Raw genomic sequence first — 15,629 nt, 5'->3', positions numbered from 1 at the left:
AGAATGATTACCAGTAATAAAATTGAATCGGTAATTTAAAAACTCCTAACAAACAAAGGTCCATGACCAGACAGCTTCAGAGGTGAATTCTACCAAACATTTAAGGGGTTAACACCTATCCTTCTCAAACCATTCCCCAAAAAAGTAAGAGGAAGAAATGCTTCCACACTCATCCTACAAGGCCAGCATCGCCTTGATACCAAAACCCAAGACATCACAAAACATTTTAATTAATTAATCAATCACAGGCCAATATCACTGATGAACAGAGATGCAAAAATCCTCAACAAAATATCAGCAAACCAAATTCAGCAATAATTGAAAGGATGATATACCATGATGAAGCAGGGGATTTATCTCAGGATGCAAGTACGGTTCAATATCCACAAATCAATCAACATGATACACATTAACAAACTGAAAAATAAAACTGTATCATCACCTCAGTAGAAGCAGAGAAGGATTCTGACAGAATTCAACATCCACTTATGATAGAAACTCTCCAGAAAGTGGGTACAGAGGGAACATACCTCAACATAATAAATGCCACATATTGGCAGGCCCACAGTTAACATAATAAAAGGTGAAAAGTTGAAAGCATTTCCTCTAAGATCAGGAACAAGAAAAGGATGCCCACTCTCACCACTTTCATTCAACAAAGTATTTTAAGGCCTAGCCACAGCAATTAGATAAGAAAAAGAACAAAAAGGCATCCAAATTGGAAAGATGGAAGTAAAATTATCACTGTTTGTAGATGACATATATACTACATATAGAAAACCCTAAAGATGCCACCCAAAAGCAATTAGAACAAACAAATGAATTGAGTAAAGTTGCAGGAAACAAAATTAATATGCAGAAATCTACTGCATTTGTATACACTAAAAACAAACTATCAGAAAGAGAAATTAAGAAAACAATCCCATTTACAATTGCATCAAAAATAACAAACTACCTAGGAATACATCTAATCAAGGAGGTAGAAGACCTGTACTTGGAATATGTGGAATACTATAAGACATTGATGAAAGAAATTGAAGATGACCAGAAATGGAAAAATAAACCTTGCTCATGGATTGGAAGAATCAGTATTACTGAAATGACCATACTACTTAAAGCAATCTACAGATTTAATGCAATCCCTATCAAAATACACATGACATTTTTCTAAGAACTAGAACAAATAATCATCAAATTTATATGGAACCATGAAAGACCCCAAAACAGCCAAAGCAATCTTGAGGGAAAAAAACCCAAAGCTGGAGGCATCATGTTCCCTGATTTCAAACAGTACTACAAACCTGTATTAATCAAATGGTATGGTACTAGCATAAAAAAAAGACACAGAGATCAATGGAACAGAAGAGAGGGCCTTGCAAAAATAAAAAACTCAAAACACCTTCTTGTACTAAATAGGGAAGGTGACATAAGGGTCAAGGCTGGGAGTCCCCATTCTGTAATAAAGACACATACCAGGGCTGGAATTCCAGCTATGCCACTCACTAGTTTTGTGAGCCTGGGCAAGTTAATTAACCCATGACAAAGGAGGCAAGAATATATAATGGGGGAAAAAGACAGTCTCTTCAATAAATAGTGTTGACAAAATTGGACAGCTAACTGCAAAAGCATCAAACTGGACTACTTTCTCTCACCATATAAAAAAACAAATTCGAAGTGGATTAGGGACTTAAATGTATGACCTGAACCCATAAAACTCCTAAAAGAAAACACAGGCAGTATGCTCTTTGACACTGGTCTTAGTTTTATTTTTTTTGGATCTGCCTCTTCAGGCAAGGAAAACAAAAGCAAAATCAAACAAACAGGACTACATCAAACTAAAAAGTTTTTGAGGAAACCACCAACAAAATGAAAAGCCCACCTACTGAACAGGAGAAGATATTTGCCCATGATATATCCAATAAGGGACTGATATCCAAAATATACAAAGAACTCATACAATTCAACATCAAACAAACCCAATCTGATTAAAAACTGGGCCGGAGACCTGAACAGACATTTTTCCAAAGAAGACATACGACAGATGGCCAACACACACGTGAATAAGTTCAGCATCACTAGTCATCAACATCACTAGTCATCATAAGTTCAACATCACTAGAAATGCAAATCAAAACCACAGTAAGATACTGCCTCACATCTGTCAGAATGGCTATTATCAAAAAAGACAACAAATAACAAGTGTTGGCGAGGATGTGGAGAAAAGGGAAGCCTCTTGCAGAAACAGACTCATAGATGCAGAGAACAAACTAGTGGTTGCCAGAGGGCAGGGGGTTAGGAGAATGAGTGAAATAGGTGAGGTACAAACTTCCAGTTATAAAATAAGTCATGAGGACAGCATAGGGAATATAATCAATAACACTGTAATAACTTTGTATGGTGACAGATGGTAACTACACTTATCGTGGTGGTCATTTTGTAATGTAAAAAAATATCAAATCAGTATGTTGTACACCTGAAACTAACATAATAAGTCAATTATACTTCAATAAAAAAAGAAGAAAAAACCCTTTTCTTACTGAGTCATCTCCATGGTAAATAATTCCCAGATACATCACTTAGGAAACTGTTAGCAACTCTAGGAAATTCTCCTGTATCTGTAGTATAAAAAAGCAAAAAGGGCCAGTTTGATCATCTCTATACTTATCACCTAAAAGTCAGGCAAAAGAACACTGCCTCTGGGCTTCCCTGGTGGCGCAGTGGTTGAGAGTCTGCCTGCCGATGCAGGGGACACGGGTTCGTGCCCCGGTCCGGGAAGATCCCACATGCCGTGGAGTGGCTGGGCCCATGAGCCATGGCTGCTGAGCCTGTGCTCCGCAACGGGAGAGGCCACAGCAGTGAGAGGCCCGCATAGAGCAAAAAAAAAGAACACTGCCTCTCCTAGTAACATCAGCTTATGAATACAGTGGCATACTGGGTGTTTTCCAGATATTTTATATGTTTTTTTAGATAAAGGAGGAAAAAGTCAACCACTGTGAGGGTACTAAAATAAAGCACTAGTGAAATAGAAATGAATTGTAGAAATATAAAATGAATTAACAACAAAGAGAAAGGGAATAAGAACATAAAATAACTTTTTAGACACCACCACGAGGAAATTATACAAAGGTAATATGATTAAAAACACCATAAATGCAAAAAGATGACAACTGAGAAAATAAAAACAGAAAGATATACTGTATGTATCCATATATAAACCATTTTTATCTATGCCTCAAACCACTAATAAATTATTAAGATGCTTCTGTCATAATAACTCTGTTTATAATCCAATGACTTATTTTACTAGTGTGGGGCAGCCTTCATTAAATCATAATTTCATAAATTTGGTCATTTTCATCCAAAGGGCAGTAAGACTTAAACATGAAAACTCCCTCACCCTCAAAGATAAAAAAACTCATAACACCTTCTTGTACTAAATAGGGAAGGTGACATAAGGGTCAAGGCTGGGAGTCCCAGTTCTGTAATAAAGACACATACCAGGGCTGGAATTCCAGCTATGCCACTCAATAGTTTTGTGAGGCTGGGCAAGTTAATTAACCTCTAAGCCCACTGCTGCAAATGTAAAGTGGAGATAATATTATCTACTCCAGACAGTTATATCTAGAATAAGAGTTAATGCAAGTAGAGCTTGACACAGATTAATAACTATTATAAAAACACTCATCATTATGAGTTTGTAAAGGAAGATAAACAATCAAGTTGCAGGTAGAGATGTAACCTATTAACGGTTAATGAGCACTTACAACAGAATACTTAACAAAAGCTCTGTATGATCTCATGATGATTCCGTAAGCCAAGATTTCCAAAGAAACCATAAGAATCATCCTTGGATTTTCACAATACAGGTTCCAGGCCCCATTTCAGGCCTGCTGAGTTATACTTCTAGTGTAGAGCTTGGGGAAGAATGTGTATAATTTTTAAAGTTCTCCAGGTGACAGTGATATAACTAATTTACGGATTCAACATTTGAGAGCAACTATACTGTGATCTTTTTAACATATAAATATACACCCTCATCAAGCTAACATAAAATCAAACTATTCATTTAGTGTACCCTGTATTATATCGAGAAGGCCTCTTTCACTAAAGAGAGCTTACTTAGTAACACGGAAAATACAATGCTAGATTCCGATAAATTTTAAATTCAATTAAGATAATTGTTGTTCCATATATTGCAAGATCAACTTAACAGTAAAAGGAGTAAAGCTAAATCTTCATATCAAAAGTATATTAAACTTCTTACTTGGCAGAGAGAAGTTCTCGTAGATAGGGCTGTAGAACAACACTGTCACATAACAATTTTAATATAAAATGAGCGTTGGCCTTTCGATCCTTGGATTCTACTACAGATGGCTCTGTGGAAGGACCTGTAATTAAGCAGATCCACTTGGTAACAAAAGTGTTCACAACAGAGTGAAAGACTGTTCTAGAATAATATACCAAGTATCTATCAAATAAACCACCAGAAAAATATTTGAGTATTGGTAACAAATTAATAACTTCATTACAGAGAATTTAAACACATTAACACATTTTATAAATCTCAACTGATGAAACATATGCACATACACACCACAACTTCACTGATATACAGAAGATAAGTCACAGAATTAGATATTTTTCAAGCCAAGAAGTCTCCTTGAGATAAACTGTAGAACTGTAGAAACCTATATACAAAGTGTTTAGTTTTATCTTCCAAATGCCTAGGTAGATAAAATAGTAGAGATTCTCACCTGGAATGGTGGAGGTGCTTGGTCCTTGACCGGTGCCAGTCGCTGCTGTGGTAAGAGATCCCACAGCAGGGGCCAGGATAAAATCAATGTCACCATCTTTCAGTAAACAGAACAGCAGGATGTACATCATTATAGGCAACATATCCCTAACATGTTCTTTTAACTGGCCTTAAGGCTTTTCTCTGCAAGCCAAAGGTCAAATCGGACAGAGGCTTAAGTGGATGCTTCTTTTCCAAACTATAATAGAAGGAATCCACTATTGGATTCCTATTGACTTATCTTGATATATTATTAGCTAGCTTCTTACCAGTATAGAAATATGTATTTCAGTAGAAGAGGGATATCTAACAAGACTTTCTAGAATTTTAATTTTTAAGTTACAAACATCTTAAACCAAATCTATGTAAGCTAGTTATAATACTCATTATGCTAATTTTAACAATTTCAGATTTCTAAATATCCCACTGAAATGTTTATTTCTTTTCTTTCACGACCCTGTCTTTTTGTTAAACACTGAATAAGATAACAGATCTTACCAGGATCCATTGCAGGAGGGTCAGGAACCCAACTAGGGGGAGCTATGGGGGGTGAAACTGGATCTTGGTGGTCACTGGATGAAGCTCCAGCTTCATGTCTACCCAAACCAGCCGCTCTCAATGAACGTCTCATCATTTCCCGTAATCTCAAACTAGAAGAACATGGACAAAATCAGAGCTCACTACCACGTCTAAGTGTAAGGATAAGGTGCACAGAACTTCTCATCTGAGATGAAAGTTTGTTCTACAAGCAAATACTCCAGGCAGGAAAGTGAAGTACAAATGCCAATTCTGGAATCACAGAATAAGTCAGCAAGGGATAGAAATGGAACTGGGGGATCCTAGTACCCAGTTCAGCACTAAAACCACTATATTAAGCTCCCACAGAAACTTAAGCACCGGGAACAAAAGTTGCAGTGAAGTTAAGATTAGGAAATAATCTCTCATACAGTTAAGATAAATGAACAGCTGAACATTAAAACAAAAAAAAATTCTGTCCCCTGTTTATCATCAGTAAGAATTAAGTTCAATAGTAGACATTAGCAAAACATACTGATTAGCACAAAACCAATACTGTTAGCCCACTAAACCCCTTTTCTGTGCTCTCAAAAGCAATGGAACTAATATCCACACAGTAAGTAGTTTTCAAACAAAGATCAATTTAGGTTTATTTTTTATACAAAAAAGTTTTTTTAACAGTACAACTTCATCCCAAGGAAATTAATGAATGAAACTGGAGCTTGTAAAATGTGTTGTTAGATTAATATCTGGGCGTGATTTTTTTTTCTCCTGCTATACAGGTGTGCACATCGCTAAAAAGATAAAGAAATAATCACAAACACAGACCTCATTAGGGGAACTAGTAAGCTACCTGTACAAAAATCTATACCTCTGAATAAAAGCTTACAAAGGCTACAAAATTAACACATTAAAAACTAGCAGCAATTAAGAGAGAGCACATAAGGCAAAGCCTTTCACTTGGCCACAATTTTAGAGCTTCTAAATGAATAAAGAGTAAGAATTCAATTTTAAGGGCCAGGCAACACATAAGGGACTGCTTTCTCCCAGGCAGATTTAATCCCAAAGACATGACATTTCTGATGTGAAAAACCTAACACCTTACCAGGTGAGCATTATATGTCTGCAAATAAGTAATTCAGAAATATTTGTATTAATGTTTGAATCTCTAATTATTATTTAATCCGAGGGTAAGTGTGTTTTTCCATAGCAATACATTTTCAGTTTTATGAGTAAAATTTTTTTAAAATGCATTTAGAAGCTACTTTCAGGAACCCATCTATTTTATAAGGCTTGTGTATGATGATGTACCTTGGGGAAGAGAAACATTTTTTGGAAGATTCTGCAAAGTAAATTTTAATGTCTCAAAAAATATACTAGCTATTATAGTATGCACTATTAAAAAATACCTATAGTTAATTCTTTTATGGTACTGGTGTCTTCTCTCTCCCAATTTAGAAATCTGAGTTCAAGAGTTTTTATAATATGGAAGGGAGCAGGGAACAGTGATTATGATTCTTTCAGTCAAGGTCACGTCCCTGTCCAAGATATCACCCAAAGAGCATGGCAGGCTCCTTACCAGTAACAGCACACACCCGGGTGACTTCACACGGTGATGCTCCTATACAATTTTAAATAAGCTCAACACAGACACTTGGTATCCTAATGTGTCTTACTCAAAACACACAGAGAGAAAAAAATCAGCGGTAATTGGGAGGCACTGCAAATAACCTGAAAATAAATGCATGTTTTGGGCTTATCAAGAAGAATGCTTACACCAGGGTCGCAAACACAATGCCTACTGGGCCTGGAAAGTAAAATAAACTGAGGAAAGGGCAGTCAGGTGTAAGAAGTAGGGGGTCATGGCAAACTAGAGGCATACATGCTCATCTAAAGGCATTCGAATTTTAAAGAAAAAAAAAAATTTTAACATTGCACAGGCCAAACAAAACATATATGGGCTATTCTCCAACCTCTAGCCTAGAGCACATTAAGAATAAATGAAGATAAATTGAGACCATAGTCTCATCTTGAACTTGCAAACTCCCAACTTTGTTGTTGTGATGTAGTCAATTCAATATTATATGAGGGGGTCATTCCTTGTCATTTAAAAAAATTGTCCTCTACCTCTTTTCTTCATTAGGTCTTGGGAACATTTTTAAGTACAATGCCCAGCTCCTCATACAGATTCTTTCAAAACAAAAAACAAAAAAAACAAAAAAAAGAAAATTATTCTTCAAGATGTTGTACACAATTCATGAAGATTCACCTGTATCCTCAGTGGCTGAGGACAATACTGAGGAGATACCACCTTGGCTGCTAAGATTCAGAGTTTTGACATTTCTTCGTATAGGCTTGCCTGGAGTCATCGTATTTTCTGACAATATGGAAGAATTCAAGGTTGATGTAATTTCCTCTTTGTAAGCACGTTATATCCATGCTACAGAAGCCTTAGAATCCAGTCATGTTCAAACATACCACTGTGACAAAAAAGCGAAGGTCATGTGTCTTCCAGATTAATAATCTCTAGAGTACATACACCTGCAATCAGATGCATCAATCAAGCTTTCCACTAAATCTGCCCTTTGTACTCAGGCACTATTGAGTCACATAACAAAACTTCTGAGTCAAATCATCATCTGAAGGCATTTAACAGTACTCCATTCAATATTGAAATTGCATCAGTTTTGAGCTTACAGCTCATGAATCCCAGCCTGCATACTCATCAAGGGGTATCGCCTAGAAAATCCATTGTAGGCTAGAGGAGGGTTTCACTTCAATGAAGCAGAGTCTGTGGACTTCCTACTGCCCGGCGTGGATAATAAGACTCCTGTGCTTTCATCTGTTCAACCGGCAGCCCTGAGTTTGAACTGGTTAAGAGCACTGCAGTGAAATCTTCGGCAAATGCCTCAAAGGAGCTTACTCTGCAAATTATTTCTGTGAGCAACACATCACCCACTCTTGAAGCTCCTTTTAGTCTTTGCCTTCAAAATAATCCTTACATGAAAAAAAAGATGGCAGCACTGGCATTGGACCAACCATATCAGAGTCCAACTTGATTTGCACCTGTATTTTCCCTGAGGAAATGAAATACCTGAAATAATTCAGACACTAATTTCTTCATGAAGAATTTAAGTTGCTTTCCAGTTTAGACCAAACATTTTGCCTAGTGTAGTCCTAAACAAATGATAATTTCCATTTTGCATAGTCTACATAATGTTTCTGTACTATTTTAAATTATAATTTGGTTACCCATAACTAGTTTTTGATAAACCTCACTTCAGGATGTTTTTGAACCTGGGAAGCTATCAAGTTGGAACCAATTTTAGAAGAATCATTTTTAAAGGGAAAGTTGAATATAGAACAGAAAATAAGCAAAAGAGTGTCTTCGTTTTAAGTAGACTTTACAACCTATCACATTAGCACAGTGAGCAGTGCTTCCATTAATGATTTGTGAAGTATCCAAGAATTTTGGCTCTCATGTCTAATATAAATGTGTTTTCCTTCAGGGGAAAAAAAAAAAAACTACAAACAGCTGTATCCTGAATTCTTTATAGTCTTCATCTATTCGAACATCTAGTAATTTTTAATGTGTTATAAAGTGTCCATCTCACAACTCAGAAAGCCTGAAAATTTAAAATACCAAACATTCATAATATACATCAGCCTTTCATTTCTTCCCAGATCTTTAGGACGTCTGAGAAACTGAGCTAAGTAAACAATCTGAAAATAAAAGATTGAGGTTCTCTCAATTATTATATTACTTGTTCTCCAACTAAAGAAAATAACTTCCTAGGAAACATGAATGATGAGTTTAAAACACATTCAAAGAATCAAGTTTGAACTACTTGTCTAAATTACCTCAAATTTTTGAAGGATCCTAGGTCCTACTGTTTTACACCTAAACTCTAACTAGATATTGTCAGGTATTTTTCCCAGGCTGATATTGGGAGGAACAAAAACAAAACAAAAGGACCCACCAATTCATGCATATGATAGGAAAGAGGTACATTTCTTTCTGTACTTGGATTATGTTTCCACCAATTAAACTTTCCTGGTAAAAATCACATTACCTTCGGCTACTTGATGATCCAGCCCGATTACCTGGGCCATTACTTGAAACAACTGATATTGCATTTGCGATGGCCTCAACAGCAGAAAGCCTTTCTGCAAATGTATTTCTTTCAGAGCGCTCTGCTTCTGAAACATAAGAGAAAAAAATTAGGATCAATTTAAACTTCAAAAATAACTAAGAGATGAAGTATGTATAGGCCATTAAATGCTAACTGCTAAGTGTTTTAGTATTCTAATTCACATACTAGTGATAACAGCTTAATTTTCCCTCCTTAGAGCAACACTTAAGCTAGATTGAACTATGACCTTTAATGTGAATTATTTCCTTATTCTGCCTTACTTTTCAACCCCCAAAGATAAAAAATAAGGTTATTCACAAGTAGGCTGAAATTTAGCTTTCACTACCAAGGAAGAAAAGGCCTACATATCGGTACCTCAATCTTAATTTATACACTACTTATAATCCTTTAGTCAGTCAACGATAACGAGACAAAGGTCAGAAACTTGCAAACCACTGTTCAAAAACGTAGCTACCAGAATATCATCTGCAGAATTCAAAATAAGGAAAACCATTATGAATTACACAGTTACACTTTAGGTTTTCAGTTTCCCCCTTCACTTAGCCAATTAAAAACTTTATGGCAAAAAGCTTATTTACTTTTCCAAAAACATCTAACAACTCACTAGGTTATTTTTCCCTCTACATTCTGAAAATTGGGATACGAGTTGCCTCAATATAATTTGACTTAACTTGCTAAATAATTCCCATGGTAATAAAAGTCACCTGCAATTATAAAATCAGTAAAGCTCTTAAGTATCATATATACAGTTTGTACTTAACAGAGAAATTAGAATTTAAGGCAACAGAAACACATTGATAAAAATTTTATTTATTCATGTTACATGTTCATCCTAACAGGCATTTTTACCTTCTGAGACTCCTAGATTTTACAAAGCAAAGTAAAAGTACATACAAATTCTTTACAGTGATTTTCTTTTAATAATTTTTATATTTTCAAAATTGCCCAAAATTCCTCTTAAAGATCATGTTACAGTTCTTAATCTCACCCTCTTCTTCTTTAGTTTCCTTATTGCTGGTTGGAAAGCAAACTGATACACAAGCATGCAAAATATTTCGATTTCCATCACATCTGTGGCTGATGAATGTCTGTAGCATCTGTAGATTCTGCTCTAAAACAACCGCTTGCTCAAGATTCATAAGATATTGTCGACAGGCCTCATAGTCACAGCGTAGGATGTGCTGCATTAAGGTTTGTTTCTGTGCTCAGACAAATTAGGAAAAAAACTTCAATGAATTTGTACAGCACATTACACATGTCAAAAAGTTCACATGGCCAACACAATAATATAATCAGCTCTGCAGATACACAGAGACAATTTAAGGTGGCCTGGCAAAGGAAGCTGAACTTGAAGGTACACTTATGCACAGAATACAACTGACAGGAATGGAAGAGTGGGTAAACCTTCTGTAAAGGACCAATAAATATCTTCAGCTTCTGCAACTAACTCAACTCTAACTGTGGCAGGAAAGCAGCCAGATACACAATGCATAAATGGGAGTGGCTGGACTGGACCTACAGATCATAGCTTATACAGCACCCTTATTTACATCATATATAACTATCAAATTAGAACTCTATTAATATTGTTAACCAATTAAGCATAGGGTATACATTTTATTCCAAGCTTATTCTCACCTCTTGTGCTCTTTAAGGTTACATTTACATCACACTATGGTACATGAAAGCCAAAACCTTCAACTCCCCCCAGAAATAACGACAGACACAATCCCCAAAGGTGACAACTAATGTACTTCATTGTCAAAGACATGGTAGTAATGATCAAGTATTTATATATCATCTTCTACCTGAGAAATAGCATGCTGTGGATGGAGTATTCCCTCCCCCCCCATTCATGTTGAAGCCTACTCCCCAATGTGGATGGTATTTGGAGGTAGGGCCTCTGGACAGTCATTAGGTCGTGAGGGTGAAGCCTTCATGAATGTGATCACTGCCCTTAAAGGGGGCTGAAGAGACCAGAGTTCTCCCTTTCCACTGTGTGAGGACACATGGTCATCTGTGAACCAGTGAAAGGGCCCTCATCAGACACCGAATCTGCCCACACCTTGATCTTGAACTTCCCACCTTCCTTAACCATGAGAAGTAAATTTCGGTTGTTTATAAAAGCCACTCTGTCTGTAGCAGCCTAAACAAACTTAAGACACAGCATAAATAGACCAAAGAGTTCAAATGTACTTTCTTCAGAATGTAAACTATAGTTATGGGATATTTAATCGACCGAATGTAAAGCATTAGTTATGGAAAACAAGCATATCTGTTCATTTTAACTAAAATTGAGAACTGGAAGAAAGCAGGTGGGAAAAGAATGCGTGGGAATACAAAGGAAAGAAGAGAGATGCTTTTGAACTTGGCAGCTCTCCACAAATTGCCTAGATAACCCATCCCTTCCCCCAACCTTATGAGGATGAGAGGAAGTAACAATGGGGGAAGAAGGGCACAAGAAAATACAGCTAAAAAATTGTTTTCAGTACTTGACACACGTGAGATAAGCCATTCTGACTCTGGAACGATGATCCTGAAGTGACCCCATAAATTGCAAGCTCCAGTTCAAGAATATGAGGTGGGCCACATAAGACTAAATTTGCCAAAGTCTAGTGGCAAATATGCACTAATCAATACGTTAAGAGAATACGTCAAAGTCTCTCCAAAGAATGAAAAGTGCAGTACATTTAAAAATAACTAAAATTAAGATATTTTGCTGCACACTGCTGTGATATATAGAATGTTTTCAAGCAATCAGCCAGTCATCTGGCTGAAGCAGCTACTCTACAGGGAGCTCTCATCTCCAACCTGCTGGGCAGTACATGGGCTCTCACACTGACAGTATCAATACCATGCTTACTATGTTTATCCTGCATCACTGTATGTTGTCACTTATTCTTATAACACAAAGCAGAGAGTTCAGCAAAAATTTCTTGCACGTCTACTGTGCACCAAGCCCTAGTAAATGAAGGCTATGTAGAAAGATAAATGATGGCACACTTTATCGCTACCCTTGGGATGATGGCACATTTTATCTTTACCCTTGAGATGCTGACAAAGTGCAGGGGTCATAGAATCAAATGCCTACAGAAGCATATGCAAAAGTATAAGTGAGTGGAGGAGGCTGGCTGTAAGAAAGGTTAACACAAACCGTATAATAAATAAATGGTGACTAACATTTGGACTTAGAGCAACAAATTTTAAACAGTCGGAACTGCAATGAACTGGAGACACCATGTATAGCCTCTAAGAGGACTTAATGTTTTTTATAATGGCCCAATATCACCATTATCTTCTAATTTTTTAAGAGCACCTGAAAATCTGAGTTTTAAATACAAATCCTGTGATTTTTGAATGCTGGCAACCAATCAAGAAGTTTTAAATGATGTGAAGGCTATTTCTAGGGGCCACATTCAGGCCACGGCCACCTCCTTCAACCCCATACCCCTACCAGTTTGGAACCACTAGTCTAGCAGGTTAACAATTAAAGCTAAACTAAGAATATGAGCACTGTGTCTCTAAACAAAAGCTCATGGGTATCTTTCAGGAGCACCTAGATTCAGATTATTTTAGATGCAGTTCTAGTAAGTTTGCTTATCACCTCCAACCTAATGGAGGGTAAATAAGCTCCCATTCTAAGCTCCATTTCTATCTTTTATAGAAAAATTCCTCAAAAGAGTTGTCTAAGTTCCTCAACTCCCATTTTCTCCTTAGCTCACTCTAAATCAGGCCTGCATCCCCACTGTCAACAATGACCTAGATGGAGCCAAACACAAAAGTCAGTATTCAGTACACGCCCTACTGTCCTACGGCATCATTTGATACACTTGAACAACACATCCTGCTTGACACATGCTCTTTGCTTAGCTTCCAAGACAACACTCATTCGTTTCCCTCCAATTCCTTCTCAGTCTCTCATGCAGGTTTCTTTTTATCTCTTGGTATTTAAATGCTGAGACTATTTTCATGGCTCAGGCCTTAGATCTTTTTTCTCTTCCAAGACTTTAGTAATCTCATTCAGTATATCACAGATATACTGACAACTCCTAAGTACATTTCTCCAGCTTGGTCCCCTCTCTCCTGGTCTTCCAACTTACACATCTAACTCTCTATTCACCATCTCCTCTTGGATATCTGATAAGAATCTTAAACTCCTGATCTCACCCCCCAGAACCTGCTTCAATCCTACAGTCTTCATCTCGATAAACAGCAACTTCACTCTTCAAAACCTTTTGCCCTCTGCTTCCTCTATTTGACACCCTATATTTAGCCATAAGCAAATCCTGTTGGCTCTACTTTAAAACGTATCTAGTATATCTAGAGTCTAATCACTTATTATTCCACCTCCTGGGTCAAGCCAACATCACCTTCCACCTGAATTCTTTTAATAGCCTCCTAACTGGCCTCCCTACTTCCAACCCATCGCCCTTGTATTCTCAGCGTGTCAGCAATGACCTTTTAAAAATGTAAAGCAAATCAGGTCAATCTCTGCTCAAATTGCTCCAATAACTTCCAGTGGTGTTGCCTCCACATCTAACAAATACAAACACCTCAACCACAATATGTTCAAAACTAAACTCATCCTTTCCCCTTATCCCATTTGTTTTTCCTATTTTTCTGGGGTTTTTTGGCTGCACCGCATGGCATGCGGGATTCTAGTTCCCCGACCAGGGATTGAACGAACCCGTGCCCCCTGCAGTGGAAGCGGGGAGCCACAACCACTGGACCACCAGAGAATTTCCAGTTTCTCCTATTTTTCATTTCCCTATCAGCCACACCTAAATCAGAAGCTTTACAACCCCTTCCTTTCATTTACTGCTGACGTCCTGTCACCAAGCTTTAGAGCTTCTACTTCCTTAAGATCTCTTAAATCCATCCCCTCTTCCTTATTTCCAAGAGTTCAAGCTTAGGGCTTCCCTGGTGGCGCAGTGGTTGAGAGTCTGCCTGCCGATGCAGGGGACACAGGTTCGTGCCCCGGTCCAGGAATATCCCACATGCCGCGGAGCAGCTGGGCCCATGAGCCATGGCCGCTGAGCCTGCGCGTCCGGAGCCTGTGCTCCGCAGCTGGAGCGGCCACAGCAGTGAGAGGCCCGCGTACCACCAAAAAAAAAAAAAAGAGTTCAAGCTTACTTTGTTTCTAACATGGATAATTACATTAGCTTTTTTATCTGGTCTCTAAACTTCTGTTCTCCATCCACTGCTCATCTTCTTTAAAAACACACAAAAAAAACAGCTTAAAATCCTTCTCCTCCTAGCTTTCAGGGAAATGCTCAGGCCCCTTAGGTTAACACACAAGGCACCCCAGTGCCTTTCTCCCACCTTATCACTTGCCACTCATTGATCCGTATAAGCCCTACCTTCTAGTTATATCAAAAGAATGTACATGTTCTCCCAACATGTACATTCTGAGATTCACAAAGGCTGCTCTTTGTGCCTGGGATAACACTTCCTACCTTCATCCTGCATCTAGGAGACCCCCATCTGATTCTTTAAAACTATATCCAGGTATCACCTCCTCAGAGAAGCCTCTACAGTCACAGTTTGATTTACAGCCCTCCCTTTTGTACTTCTACAACATTATGCATGCCTTACTCAAACGCTTAAATCACACTGTAATCAATGGTATACGCATCTCTCTTGTCCTAATAGACTATTAGTTCCCATAGGGAACCGGCAATGAATGATCTATTCAAGATTGTTTCCCTAGACTCCAGCAGTGCCTTCTGAATTGAAATGCCAAGTAGTTTCAAAAGTCAGATTACCTCTACAGCCATGATGATAATAGCAGCTTTCTTTTTGATTGTTGAATTGGCAGGAAGATTTATTAAAGAATGTACACCCATTCCAAGACTACTAATAGGTGGAAGATCAAGCCAATCAGGATCCCTTATTCCTCCCATGCAATCTTTGGCCATGGGGTAGATAGTGCCATTTCCATCTCGAAGAATAATAGGAGACTCCTATAATAGAGGTGAAAATTAAAAAGTTTGGCTCCCAATCAAAAATGTTATGTCTGATTTTTACAATAGTTACATTTATTTTCAAATTAGATTTTATATGTTTGTAATAGTGACCAAATAAGAAACTTAATATTAAAATATGTTGAATATTCTAAATTCTTCAATGTTTAATAACAAGCAAACTAGAGCCAAACCCTAAGCATC

General features: G+C 37.5%; 1 protein-coding gene across 2 annotated transcripts in view; it reads right to left on the bottom strand.

Moving 5' to 3' along the window:
• Positions 1-15,629, bottom strand: part of UBR5 (ubiquitin protein ligase E3 component n-recognin 5) — a 141,348-nt gene that overhangs the window by 49,538 nt on the left and 76,181 nt on the right. For both annotated transcript variants that reach the window (XM_089898843.1, XM_022584666.3), the window contains exons 20-25: positions 15,228-15,425; positions 10,451-10,661; positions 9,382-9,508; positions 5,291-5,442; positions 4,755-4,850; positions 4,265-4,388 (exon numbers count right to left, since the gene is read on the bottom strand). In XM_089898843.1, coding sequence (XP_089754969.1) covers positions 4,265-4,388; positions 4,755-4,850; positions 5,291-5,442; positions 9,382-9,508; positions 10,451-10,661; positions 15,228-15,425 — 908 coding nt within the window. The remainder of the gene's footprint in view (positions 1-4,264; positions 4,389-4,754; positions 4,851-5,290; positions 5,443-9,381; positions 9,509-10,450; positions 10,662-15,227; positions 15,426-15,629) is intronic.

This window comes from Delphinapterus leucas, chromosome 17 (genome assembly GCF_059928025.1).
Source record: "Delphinapterus leucas isolate spDelLeu-1000000601 "Yukka" chromosome 17, BTC_Dleu_Yukka2, whole genome shotgun sequence".
Lineage (NCBI taxonomy): Eukaryota > Metazoa > Chordata > Mammalia > Artiodactyla > Monodontidae > Delphinapterus > Delphinapterus leucas.
Note: the sequence above shows the minus strand (reverse complement) of the source record. Positions and strands in the feature narration are given on the sequence as shown.